At 52.3% G+C, this 13,716-nt stretch overlaps 1 protein-coding gene across 1 annotated transcript in view; it reads left to right on the top strand.

The window, feature by feature from the left end:
- The window catches only part of PRICKLE3 (prickle planar cell polarity protein 3), a 46,162-nt gene that overhangs the window by 20,843 nt on the left and 11,603 nt on the right, over positions 1 to 13,716 (top strand). The window contains exons 4-5 of the mRNA XM_015424252.1: positions 6,418 to 6,555; positions 13,067 to 13,270. Of these exons, the coding sequence (XP_015279738.1) occupies positions 6,418 to 6,555; positions 13,067 to 13,270 (342 nt within the window). The remainder of the gene's footprint in view (positions 1 to 6,417; positions 6,556 to 13,066; positions 13,271 to 13,716) is intronic.

Here is a 13,716-nt window from a genome sequence, read left to right as displayed (position 1 = left end):
AAGGTCATCTAGCAGGTGCAAGTGGAGGAGTGGGGAATCAAACCCGGTTCTCCCAGATTAGAGTCTGCACACTTAACCACTACACCAAACTGGCTCCGTCCCGTGGTCTAGCCAGGAAATGATCCTCCGTTTTGACGGGACTAGTCTGTGTGGATCCTCCCTCCCTCTCAATATGAACTCTAGAATTCTGTGAGGCCCATAGAGGTAGGGGAAAAAACACAGGCCAAGCCTTTAGTAAAAGCTGAAAGCTGCCACTGGGGCCCTGGTTCTCTCTGGAGGCATTGAAACTGGCATACTTTAAACCGGCCTGCTTTAAATTGGAATTTAGACCCTGAAAACCAGTTCTGTATCAGACTAGGAGCATCTTTGTGGGCCACGCTGGGATTGTGTCTCCTTGGAGAGCCAGTTTGGTGCAGTGGTTATGTGCGCGGACTCTAATCTGGGAGAACGGGGTTTGATTCCGCACTCCTCCACTCGCACCTGGCTGGATGACCTTGGGCAAGCCATAGTTCTGATAAGAGCTGTTTTTGAAAAAAAGAGCCGTTTCTGTCAGAGCTCTCTCAGCCCCGCCCACCTCACAGGGTGTCTGTTGTGGGGAGGGGGTTTGTAAGCCGCTTTGAGACTCCCTTGGGTAGTGAAGGGCAGGGTATAAATCCAATCTCCTCCTCCTCCTCCTCCTCCAACTCCTCTGCTGCTGCTGCTTCTTCTTCTTCTTCTTCTTCTTCTTCTTCTTCTCCTCCTCCTCACGGGGTGTCTGTGGTGGGGAGGGGAAGGGAAAGGAGTTTGTCAGCCGCTCTGAGACACCTTTGGGTAGTGAAGGGTGGGGTATAAATCCAATCTCCTCCTCTTCTTCTTCTACCTCACAGGGTGTCTGTTGTGGGGAGGGGGAAGGGAAAGGAGTTTGTAAGCTGCTCTGAGACTCTGAGTGAAGGGTGGGGTATAAACCCAACCTCCTCCTCTTCTTCTTCAACCTGGAGGGCAGGCCTCCTATGTAGTGTTGCCAACTCCCAGGGGAGGCCTGGAGTTCTCCTGGAATGACAAATGATCTCCAGACCGTAGAGATCAGTTCCCCCTGGAGAAAATTGGCTGCTTTGGAGGGTGGAATCTGTGCCATTGCACTTAGCTGAAGAAGAAGAAGAAGAAAAAGAGATTGGATTTACACCCGGCCATTCACTTGGAGTCTCAGGGCGGCTTACAAACTCCTTTCCCTTCCCCTCCCCACAACAGACACCCTGTGAGGTAGGTGGGCCTGAGAGAGCTCTGACAGAAACTGCTTTTCAAGAACAGCTGTGCCAGGACTATGGCTTGCCCAAGGTCATCCAGCAGATGCAAGTGGAGGAGTGGGGAATCAAACCTGGTTCTCCCAGATTAGAGTCCGCGCACTTAACCACTACACCAAACCACTACTACTACACCAAACCACTACACCAAACTGGAGGAGATGGGATTTATACCCCGCCTTTCACTCAGAGTCTCAGAGCTCCTTTCCCTTCCCCTCCCCACAACAGACACCCTGTGAGGTCGGTGGGGCTGAGAGAGCTCTGACAGAAACTGCTCTTTTTCATCCCTCCTGCAAGATTTAAAGGGCCCTTCAGCTGATTGACAGGGGGCACGTGGCCCGTCAATCAGCTGGAGGGCCCTTTAAATCAGGGGTGTCAAACCTGCGGCCCAGGGGCCGGATCAGGCCCCCGGAGGGCTTCTATTAGGCCTGCAGTGGAGCTGGCCATCTCCTGCTTCTTCTTCCAGTTCTGCTGCTGCTGTATCATCATAGGTTTGCAGCTTACAGATGCACACCTGAACAGCAGACTCAAGATTGCAGCAGCACAGGCATTTTGATTCAGTCATTCAGAGCAAGAGGTATCAGTTCTCAGACAATGTCAAATAAACGAAATATTGCAAGAGTGCTAATGTTTTACGCATGTTTTTATTTTAAGTAAACCCCCCCCCCCTTTGTGTCTGTGTCCTTTATACAGTTTATATCTCCGCTACCCGGCATTACATTTTATGACACACATGGCCCAGGGGCCCAACAAGGTCTCGTTTATGTCAGATCCGGCCCTCATAACAAATGAGTTTGACACCCCTGCTTTAAATTTTGCAGGAGGGGAGGGAGAGGGGTGCACGCCACCCCCCTCATTATGACAAATAATGCCAGCCCCACCAGAAAAAATCTTGTCCCACAAGCCACAAAATCCTAGCCACGGGCCTGCCTGTGAAGGGCTCCAGAATACTTCTGCCTTACTTTTGGGCTCCGTTCCAGAAACAAATATAAGAAAAGCTAGAAAATGTCTGGAAAGAGCTTCTGGGTAAGGAGGGGATTGGAAGAGATTAGGCTCTTGAGCTCGGTAAGAAAAGGGAGGATAGAGATCTATGCCGGGATCCCGATTAGTACGGAGAAACCAGCCGCGGGGCTGTCATTTATCCTTCCTTATAATAAGAGGACTAGGAAGAGGCGCCGGATGAGACGAGTAGGCGGTGAGTCTGCCAGGAGCCTTTCCTTGGGCTGAGACCCATACGGAAGGCGGTGCCAGGGGGACGGGTGCTGAGAACACCAGGCTCCCTGCTCCGGGAGAGCCAGGGTCCCGATCCTGATGGGCCACCTGCAGCGTAAATAAAGCCAGGCAGCCTGTCCCAGGGGATCGCCTGGGAGGTGAGGGTGGAGGACAGAGGTCAGGTGAGGTTGCGAGGCAGGAATGTGGAGTGAGCCGCAGAGAGCGGGAGGAGCTCTCCGCCGGAAGCACCTGCAACTCGGGGAGCTTTCCCGGAGCCAGGTAACTGTCACATGCCCAACTTCCAGCCAATCGGGAACGGTGGAAGAAAGCCCCCAGGGGCCTTGTCATTTTTTTCTCCTGCACCCCGTCTGAGGACTCCAAATCACACATCCCAGGTCCATTTCTCGTAGGGATGCCAGGTTCCAGCTGGGATCCGGAGATGCCCTGGAATTACAGCTCATCTCCAGACTGCAGAGATCAGTTCCCATGCAGAAGAGGGATGCTTTGGAGGGTGGCCTTTATTGGCTCCGTACCCCACCGAGGTCCCTGTCCTCCCCAGGTTCCATCCCCAAATCTCCAGGAGTTTCCCAACCTGGATCTGGCAACCCGAACTGCTGGTGGAGCTTGGTTTCCAATGTTGGACTAGTCAGACTCAATTGGTCGCCGTCAGAAGCCCGAACGCAAAGTCCGTAAAACGCCCTCACCGAAATCTTGGAGCGAACCCCATAACGGGTGTATTCCCCACTTTCTCCTATTTTTTGCTTCATTTATTCGGGCTTTGTTAGCTGTGCAAAGGAGCAAGGAGCTATAATGGTGCCAGTTTGGTGTAGTGGTTAAGTGCGTGGACTCTAATCTGGGAGAACCGGGTTTGATTCCCCACTCCTCCACTTGCACCTGCTGATGTGACCTTGGGTCAGTCCCAAGCTCTGGCACAGCTGTCCTTGAAAAAGAGCAGTTTGTGTCAGAGCTCTCTCAGCCCCACCCACCTCACAGGGCGTCTGTTGTGGGGAGGGGAAGGGAGAGGAGTTTGTAAGCTGCTCTGAGACTCCGAGTGAAGGGCGGGGTATAAATCCAATCTCTTCTTCTCTTCTTCTTCTTCTTCTTCTAACCCTGAAATACTAGGAATCTTATTCAAAGCACAAAAGTCTGAGGTTTCAGAAAGTATGGCCCAAAAGTCCTCGAGCAAATCTTGGCATTCATGAGGCCTAGCAACTTGGTGGAGCTTTGTTGCGTAAGAACGAAAGCCAGGCCTCTTGGGAAGCAGAATTCTTGTCTTTTCTTTTGGTATTTTTGCATTCTGTGTGCGTGTGTGCGTGCGCATGTCATGGCGACCTCTGGTGACTCCTACTGGGGAATGTTCAGAGAAGCGGCTTGATATAGCCTGCCTCTGGCCTCCTGGCCCTGGTATTCTCTGGAGGTCTCCCATCTAAATACTTGCCCGGGTCGGCCCCGCTTAGCATCCGAGATCTGACGAGATCGGGCTTGCCTGGGCTATCCAGGTCAGGTTGGGAAGCAGAATCCTTCATCCAGGACGCTCTCTGGCTTTCCTGCGTTCCTGTGGAATCACAGTGTACTGCAAGCCCATGATACTCTGCTAGACGTTTCTGTTCTATGGCATTTCAAGGCTGCACATTTTGTTCCCCCTTCCCTCATTTCCGTCATCACCTTATGAGGTCGGCTAGGTTGAAGGAGTCTGACGATGGGGCCAAAGAGACCCCGTGAGCCTCGATGGGCCGAATAGGGTTTTGGACATTTTTCACATTTATTTAGTTATATATTTTTCTCTTTGGCTGTTTCATAGGGGACCTGTGTTGGTCTATAGTAGAACAGATAAGATAACACCTTAGAGACCAATAAGATTTATAGGGTATAAGTCCTGGTTTTAGTCCTTGGATGGGAGACCGCCAAGGAAGTCCAGGGTCAGTGTGCAGAGGCAGGCAACTGGTCAGCAATGCTCCCTCTAAGCCAGGGGATCGAGGGTGAGAGGTCAGAGGTCAGAGTGGTCTTTGCAGAGACATGGCTCGGGGAGGGGCCGTGGCTCAATGGTATAGCCTCTGAGGTTCCAGGTTCAGTCCCCGGCATCTCCAGTTAAAAGGGTCAGGTAGGAGGTGATGTGGAAGGGGTCTGGAGACCAAGTCCTGTGAGGAAAGGCTGAAGGAGCTGGGTATGTTTAGCCCGGAGAGGAGACGACGGAGAGGTGATACTTCACACACACACACACAAAGGCTTTTGAGAGTCAAAGTGCTCTTCGTCGGGAACGTTCGTGCGCGGAATCATATACCTCAAAAATCTGGTCGGCAATGCTCCCTCTAAGCTGTAGAGTCTTGTGAGCAAAAATTCTACTTTGTGAGCTACTGGCATTAAAGCTGTGAGCAACTGATCTGGCTGCTGCATAAATTAGTTTGCTCTGGAGCCCTCCTTCCTGAGCTAAGACAAAAGTGTGTGAGCCGGAGGCTAAGAAACTGTGAGCTAGCTCACACTAACTCAGCTTAGAGGGAACAGTGCTGGTCGGTTTCAAAAATATAGCTCTTCTCTTCCAGAACTGCCCTGACCTGGATGGCCCAGGCTGGCCTGATCTCATCAGATCTCGGAAGCTAAGCAGGGTCGGCCCCGGTTAGCATTTGGGTGGGAGACCGCCACCAAGGAAGTCCAGGGTCGCTATGCAGAGGCAGGCAAGGGCACAAGCCACCTCTGGACATCTCTGGGCCATCCAGGTCGAGGCAAATCTCGTCAGAGCTCAGAAGCTAAGCAGGGTCGGCCCTGGCAAGTCTGTGGTTGGGGGACCCACCACCAAGGAAGCCCAGGGTTGCTCTGCAGAGGCAGGCATGGGCAAACCACCTCTGTTCATCGCAGCTTTCAAGAGTCAAAGTGCTCTTCGTCGGGAGCTTCGACTCTCGGAAACCTTGTTGGTCTCTAAGGCGCCACTGACTGTGACTACAGGCTGGGAAACGTTCAAGGGACAGCTCGAAATGGTGGCGATGCAGCTCGCTAGTTGCCAGGATCTCCCAGCCTCCGTTAGATACCGCGCCGTAGATTGTAAACTCCATGGGGCAGGGGGCAGGTTCCGCGTTGGTCTGTCTAGTGCCATGTTAACAGCGATGGCGCAAAGAAGACTTGATCTCCCAGCAATGGTCGCGCTAGAGGGAGCGATATTGGGACGCCACACAGCGTGGGTACCAGCTGTGCATTCCCTCGGTTCCTAATTGCACGGTCTCTCTGTCCCTCCCCTTCAAGATGCTCTTTTGTTCTTCCCTAGCTGTGGTGGCTCAAGTGGTTAAGATGCTGAACTGCAGGCTGTGGAAGGTCAGTAGTTCAGCAGTTCGAGACCCGGGTGCCGCATGATGGAGTGAGCTCCCGTCTCTAGTTCCAGCTCCTGCCAACCTAGCAGTTCGAAAGCAAGAAATTGCAAGTAGATAAATAGGTACCACTTCGGTGGGAAGGTAACAGTGTTCCGTGCGCCTTGGTGTTTAGTCATGCCGGCCATGTGACCACGGAAACGTCTTCGGACAGTGCTGGCTCTTCGGCTTTGAAACGGAGATGAGCACCGCAACCGTAGAGTCGGATCCGACTGGCTTTCGAGCAAGGGAACCTTTACCTTTACCTAGCAAGGAACCACATTTTAAGGAACATTTCAGTTTTCCTGGGGTGACTGTCGGGCACCTTAAAGACCATCGCATAGATATGCGGCTCCACTCCATTAACTCTCCTTTGATCTGTCAGCTTGGGGGCTGCGATCAGGTGAAGAGTGAACCCGGCTGAATCTTCTGTTAATTACACTGGAGGAGGGTTGAGCCATTGTTTGGAAGGGGCCTTGGATACACATTGCAATACAGGAACAGTGAGGCTGCCCCAGAGGCACTGAGAACAGGCAGTCCGGATGGCCTGCCGTGGGGCTCTCGCGAGTGACTCTTTTCTCTCTCCCCAGGCTCAGTACTGCAGCTCGCTAGAGGAGGAGGAGACGAAGGAGCTGAAGTTGTTCTCCCAGCAACGAAAGCGCGAGAACCTTGGCCGCGGGACGGTCCGGCTCTTCCCTGTCACCATCACTGGAGCCATTTGTGAGCAGGTACCGGGCTTCGTTCTCTCTCGCGGTGCCCCGAAACAGGTTGAGAAGAGCGGAGTTTGCCGTACTTGGGGAGCAAAACGATGAGCGAGGTGGCCTCACTAGATGTTCAGCAAAGCCCTTGATCTGGGCACTTGGCTCACTTAGAATCATAGAATCATAGAGTTGGAAGGGGCCGTACAGGCCATCTAGTCCAACCCCCTGCTCAATGCAGGATCAGCCTAGAGCATCCCTGACAAGGATTTGTCCAGCCGCTGCTGAAAGACGGCCAGTGAGGGGGAGCTCATCACCTCCCTAGGCAGCTGATTCCACTGTTGCACAACTCTTAATGTGAAAACATTTTTCCTAATATCCAGTTTGGCCAGAGATCCTGGAGGTTGTGGTCATCTTCTGGGCGTGGAACAGGGGCCACTGGGGATGTGTGGGGGGAGGTATTTGTGAATTTCCAGCATTGTGCAGGGGGTTCGACTAGATGACCTTGGAGGTACCTTCCAACTCTATAATTCTAAGTTTATTGAAATGAGCAGGATTTACTTCTGAGCAAATCCATTTACAACTGTCATGGCTCAGGTGGGGTGTCACCTGACGCTGCCACCACTCTGGATTTAGGTTCCCTTGAGAAGGCCCAGAGCACCCACCCAAGACCTCTAGACCTCCCTTTTGGCCGAATAACAGGCGTGAGGACTTGGAAGGGGCCGTACAGGCCATCTAGTCCAACCCCCTGCTCAATGCAGGATCAGCCTAGAGCATCCCTGACAAGTGTTTGTCCAGCCGCTGCTGAAAGGCGGCCAGTGAGGGGGAGCTCACCACCTCCCTAGGCAGCGGATTCAACTGTTGATCAACTCTTAATGTGAAATTTTTTTTCCTAATATCCAGTTTGGCCAGGGATCCTGGAGGTTTTGGTCGTCTTCTGGGCATGGAACAGGAGTCACTGGGGTGGGGGGTGGGGGGAGGTATTAGTGAATTTCCTGCATTGTGCAGGGGGTTGGACTAGATGACCCTGGAGGTCCCTTCCAACTCTATGATTCTAAGCTTATTGAAACGAGCAGGATTTACTTTTGAGCAAATCCATTTACAACTAAGATCCCAGGTGAGTAAGAAAGAACGGTCAGCGACCTGTGTTGGTGTGCACACCTTGAGAGCTAAGTTTGGGGTGACTCCAAACACCTGAGAAGGAGTACCTGATCTCCCGAGTTTCTCTGGGCTTGCTTAACTCGAGTGGGGAGCCTGAAGTTCTTTGCAGCGGCTGTTGAATCACAAGCTGTAATCTGTTGGCGAGGACTAGGCATTCCAGGGTGATTCCAGGACACTCCCTCGCTTGCTATCTCGGGTCATTCTCAGGTCATTGTCTGCTGGGAAGGAGCTCCGTTCTCCACCCACATCTATTCGTCGTCGGAGGTGCTTCTGAGGCTTTCTCCACGCAAGCTCCTGTGAAGAAGCTGCGCTCGTGGAGAACCTTCCCAACAACTGTAGTCGCTTCCCATTCGGACAGCCACCGCAGTCACCTATAGACAGTTCCGTCTCCACATTTACACTTTGACCCCATGGTCTACAACAGTGGAGATTCTTCTTCTTCTTGACCCCCTAGAAGGAAATCGCCTGAATACATTAATTGTGAATACAATGATTGTGAGCAGGGGTCATTTCGTAGAAAAAGAGGTGCAGGAGCTCATTAGCATAACTCATTAGCACAACTTATTTGCATGTGCCACACCCCCTGACATCACCGGGAGTGTGTCAGAAGGCAACACCCACCGCTCAGGTTCCACTGGACTGTTTTGAATTGCTAGCTATTGGGGGGGGGGAATATGCAGATCTGCCCCCACAGAGGAGGGAGAGCTTGTACCTGAAGGCGGGCCGGGGGTGGGTGGGCTCTGCAACTTACCTGGCTGCTTCTTGCTTGTTGTGGCGCGACTGAGGGCTGCTGGGAGCAGGGGGTGGGGCTTGTTGCATGTGCCCGCCCCCTGGGCTCCTTACTGCCGGAGCTCCGCTCCTGTGCGCTCCTGCAGGGAATGACCCCTAATTGTGAGTAAACAGACTTTAGTTTCGCCCGCTTTGTTTCCATTGGCTCTCTGCCAGGTTTCCTTCCAGGTCAGTCTAAACAATGGCACACAAGGTAAACAGATTAACCCTATAATGACTGAATTTTAGACCTTGCGACACACATATTTCCAACAGACAGTTTCTTATTTTGGGGCTGCATGGCTGGCTGCTGAACTTCCCTCTAGCAGCCCCCTGGCTTTCCCCTTAGACCTGGTGCAGCCAAGAGGAAATTGCATTGGTATCCTCGTCTCTTTCTGTTTTTTACCGTTGGGTGCTGCTCAGAGGGTGGACTAGTGGGCTGGTGGCAGCGTGGAGAGGGTGGGATGGGGGGCGGGCGCAGTGGCTGTTAGAACCACTAGCTGCTGCAGTAATGCTGGAGGCTTCTGTATGGGCCAGGGGCTTATGCTTTATCTCTGGATATGAGAGAGGTGAATCAAGAGACAGCTGTGGGCTCTGTCTTGACCTGCGCATGTCACGGACAGAGACTCATCAGAACAGGGTTCCCCAACATGGGGTCTCTCCCAGCTACGCCAGGCTCCAGTCTGCGCTTTCCGCGGATCGCGCCCCCATCCCCAGCACTGTACAATCCTAATCAAGGCCGCACCAACCAACGGGGGGCGGGGTGGGGGGAGGTATTCAGAGTTCGGACGATTGTGAAAAACCAGACCTGACGAAGATCTGGATCTTCTAGTCGGGTCTGAGCTGCCAGGGCAGGTTATGATAGAGCAACAGTGACACCTAGAGCCCAGGCGTGGTATGCCATCCTCTCTTTTGGTTTCTATTTAATTGCCTTTCCAGATAATTAGGGACTGGGGTTGGGTAGACTACCCTTCTGTTATTTATAACTATCTATTTAAAATGGGTCAATTGCCTTTTACCCTGACCCGGATGGCCCAGGCGAGTCCAATCTCGTCAGATCTCAGAAGCGAAGCAGGGTCGGCCCTGGCTAGTCTTTGGATGGGAGACCTCCAAGGAAGCCCAGGGTTGCTGTGCAGAGGCAGGCAACGGCAAAACCACCGCTGTTCACCTGTTGCCTCCAAAACCACATGGTCCCGGGATTACCATGTGTTACTTGTGGCTTGGCCACACTGTCTTTCCGGTATTACCAACCTGTTTCATGTTGTCCTGACCTGGATAGCCCAGCCTAACTCAATCTCGTCAGGTCTGGGAAGCTAAGCAGGTCGGCCCGGGTTAGTACTTGGATGGGAGGTCACCAAGGCAGCCAATGTGCGGTCGCCACGAGTCGGCTGTGCCTTGACGGCAAAATTCTTATTTAAGTGCCTTTTCCTGGGGTGTAGAGCCAGTTTGGTGTAGTGGTTAAGTGCGCGGACTCTAATCTGGGAGAACCGGGTTTGATTCCCCACGCCTCCACTTGCACCTGGCTGGATGACCTTGGGCAAGCCATAACTCTGGCACAGCTGTTCTTGAAAAAGAGCAGTTTCTGTCAGAGCTCTGTCAGCCCCACCTACCTCACAGGGTGTCTGTTGTGGGGAGGGGAAGGGAAAGGAGTTTGTAAGCCGCTCTACTTTGGGTAGTGAAGGGTGGGGTATAAATCCAGTCTCTTCTTCTTTTACCTCACAGGGTGTCTGTGGTGGGGGAGGGGAAGGGAAAGGAGTTTGTAGGCCGCTCTGAGACTCCTTTGGGTAGTGAACGGCGAGGTATAAATCCAATCTCCTCTTCTTTTAACTCACAGGGTGTCTGTTGTGGGGAGGGGAAGGGGAAGGAGTTTGTGAGCCGCTCTGAGACACCTTTGGGTAGTGAAGGGCGGGGTATAAATCCAATCTCCTCTACTTCTTCTTCTTCTTTTCAGTGAAAAATACTTAAATAGCCAGTTAAGCAGTATTTTCCGAAAGGTGGGGGGAGGTCAGTAATAATATGGTCACCCACAGGACTCATAAAATGACGAGAAAAACCGAGCCATTCTTATATTAACTGCCTAAATCTTAGTTAAGCAGATGGGAGAGATTCAGCTCCTTTTTAACGCACGAATCACTCAGGGACTCAGATCTTTAAAGCTCCTACCAGCTAATGTAAAGGAAATGTAAGTAAAATTGAACCTTTTAACGCTTGAGAGCCAATAAAACTGATTCTAAACAAGTGAACAGTGTGTGTGTTAAATGCTTAACAGTCTCTGCTTCCAGCTCCATAGCTGCCAGAGACTGTATGGTAAAAAGGAGAGCTGATTGACTAACCTTCTCTCAGAAAAGCCTCTGCAAGAAATTGCATGTGTATCTTTGCCAGCTCTGCCTGCCTGCTAGCAAGTTGCATGAAGAGTGAGTCTAAAAGAATTCCCCTGCCGATCCTCTTAAAGCCAGCTTAGCAATGCAAATGACTTGAGACACCTCGCCTTTGTTTTCCTCTACCTCTTGCATGCTCCTTAGCAATAAACCCAGTGTTCCCAGCAAGGCTTCTGAGCTCTTCCAAGCAAAGCTACCATCCACTGCAAGAGCACCCCCTCCCTGCTTTCAGCTCTAGTTGCATGCATGCCTGCTAAGTTTCTTCAAACACCACAGATCAGAATTTAGTTCCTGCTTTTTCTGACTGCTTAGTACACTGAAAGCAAGTTCTCAACGGTGGAAAAGGGACTGCATGCTGCAAAGGTTCCACAGCTAAATGGGACTCTAAGCATCAGTTTTTTCCCAAAGAGAAATCTCAGTTAGCACTAGGCATTAAGAAGCAAGCATTTCAGACAAGTCAGTGAATGAGCACAGCAGAGACATCTAGTGGCAGAGTTTGGAATTGCTAGGAGATCAATTTTGGTGCTAAATCTATACTGGAGCATTGAACTGTAGCTTGCAAAGAGGAGTTATGGAAGACACGGCAGAGACCACTGAAAGTGCAGTTGCAGAAGTTGTAGAAAGCACTGCACAACCTGATATGGACACAACTTCAAATCCTGAGCGGATGGCAACTGGAGCAATCAGCAAAGCATCTGCTTCCACCACAGCAATCAGATCAGAGGATGAGTTCACATACATGTCACATGGCCGGGTTCAGGTTCTAACCCCTGCAATGCATGACCATTTGAATGAAGAGAAAGAAAAATTGTACAGAGAGGCAGAGGGCGCCTGGAGAAAGGTGGAAGAGAGCCTGGACACACACACCAGCATAACCAATTTGGAGGATATGCACCATACACAGGAGCACATTTGGCTGCTGCATAAGTTAGTTTGCTCTAGAGCCATCCTTCCTGAGCTAAGACAAAAAATGTGTGAGCTGGAGGCCAAAAACCTGTGAGCTAGCTCACACTCACTCAGCTTAGAGGGAACACTGCTGACCACCTCTGGATGTTTCTCGCCTTGGAAACACTATGGGGTCGCCATTAGTCGGCTGCAACTCGATGCTGCTTTCCACCACCAATCCTGTGCGGGAATATAGAAGTGGCAATTGGGCCAAGGTTGCCCTAGAAGCAGGGATTTTAACCAATGCTCTCCCTAAGCTGTGGAGTCTTGTGAGCAAAAATTCTACTTTGTGAGCTACTGGCATTAAAGTTGTGAGCGAGCGATTTGGCTGCTGCATCAATTAGGACCCCCCCAATGTCCTGCCCTGGATAGCCCCGGCAAGCCCGATCTTGTCAGATCTCAGAAGCTAAGTGGGGCCGACCCCAGCAAGTGCTCGGAAGGGAGACCTCCAAGGAATACCAGGGCTGGGACACCAAGGCAGGCAATAGGAGGCCACCTCTCTGAAAGGTCCTAGCCCCACTAGGGGTCGCCAGAGGTCACCATGACTTCCAGGCATGCAAGAACATAAACACACACGGGCACACACACACAAAATACACCCAAAATAAGAAAAAAAGAGGGCAATTTACAGTTAATCATGACATTTGGACTAACAATATTCGTGGGGCATAGGGAAGACAACATACAGTATTTTTAATTACACACACATTGTAGCTGGCCGGAGGATTTGTCTGCGGGCTGGATCAGTCGTGTTCCGACGGCATGTATTCTTGTCGGCTGGCTGATGACGTCAGGGCTTATTGATGTCACGCTGCCGCGCTGCCACCGCCTGGCTGATTTGCTCCACTGCAGGGATGCCGAAACAGATCTTTTGTCTTTTTGATCTTGCCGCGCCACAGAAGTCACACTCGGCAGCTAACACCTTCCCAAAGGGAGTGGTGTGCCCACCCCCTTACGGGTGGTCCCCAATTTATCTACTTGCCGGAGCTTTCGAATCGCTGGGTAGACGATGAGCTAGGACAAGGCTTGGTTGCTCACACCAGCACGGGGCTAGAACTGACAAAGCTTGGCAGTTCAGATGTTATAGTTAAGCAGGGGAATTATCCCCTGCACCACCGCTCCCAGTAGCTGATTGGAGAGGCCCCGAGCTGCTGTCATGGGAAACAGTAATCCTGGCCTACCTTGCAGGGTTGTCCCACAGCATTTCCAGGAACATATTAGCCTCGTGTTTGAGATGTTTTGCTGAAGCACCGTGCAAGAGCTAAGGCTTGGTCTTCTTTCCTTGGCAGTGCGGGAAGCAGATATGCGGCGGGGACATCGCGGTCTTCGCCAGCCGAGCCGGGCACGGCGCCTGCTGGCACCCGCAGTGCTTTGTTTGCAGCACCTGCCGGGAGCTCCTCGTCGACCTCATCTACTTCTACCAGGATGGCAAGATCTACTGCGGGCGGCATCACGCCGAGCGCCTCAAACCGCGCTGCGAGGCCTGCGACGAGGTGAGGGCTCCCGCGTGGAATCGTTCCCCCACGAGGACTTGCAGCGGGGAAGGGGAAGTCCCACTCCTCCTGCTGCCCCCCTCCCCGCTTTCTCCCCTCTTGCTCTGTCTCCTCTCTACCCCCTCCTGTTGCACTCTTCTCTCCCCCAGCCCTGCCACACGATCTCCCTACCCATCCTTCCCTCCCACTCCTTCCTTCCCTCCCAAACTTTCTTTGCCATCTTATTCCAATTGCCTTCCTTTGGCTGATCCTTAACTGTCTTAAAACCAGAGGTCATTTCGGGGGGGATCGCGGGGGATCGCAGTTCCCCCGGGTGAGGTATGGGGGGCGGGGCACATGACGAAGCCCCGCCCCCTGCTTCCGGCCGTCCCGCTTCCAGCCCTCATTCAGCCAGGAGGAGGCAGGAGAAGAGGGAGGGTAAGTTGCTTCCTCCCTGCCTCTCTCCA

The sequence above is a fragment of the Gekko japonicus genome, unplaced genomic scaffold, assembly GCF_001447785.1.
Source record: "Gekko japonicus isolate JY-2015 unplaced genomic scaffold, Gekko_japonicus_V1.1 scaffold2051, whole genome shotgun sequence".
NCBI lineage: Eukaryota > Metazoa > Chordata > Lepidosauria > Squamata > Gekkonidae > Gekko > Gekko japonicus.
The sequence above is the reverse complement of the archived record's forward strand: the minus strand, read 5'-3'. Positions and strand labels throughout refer to the sequence as shown.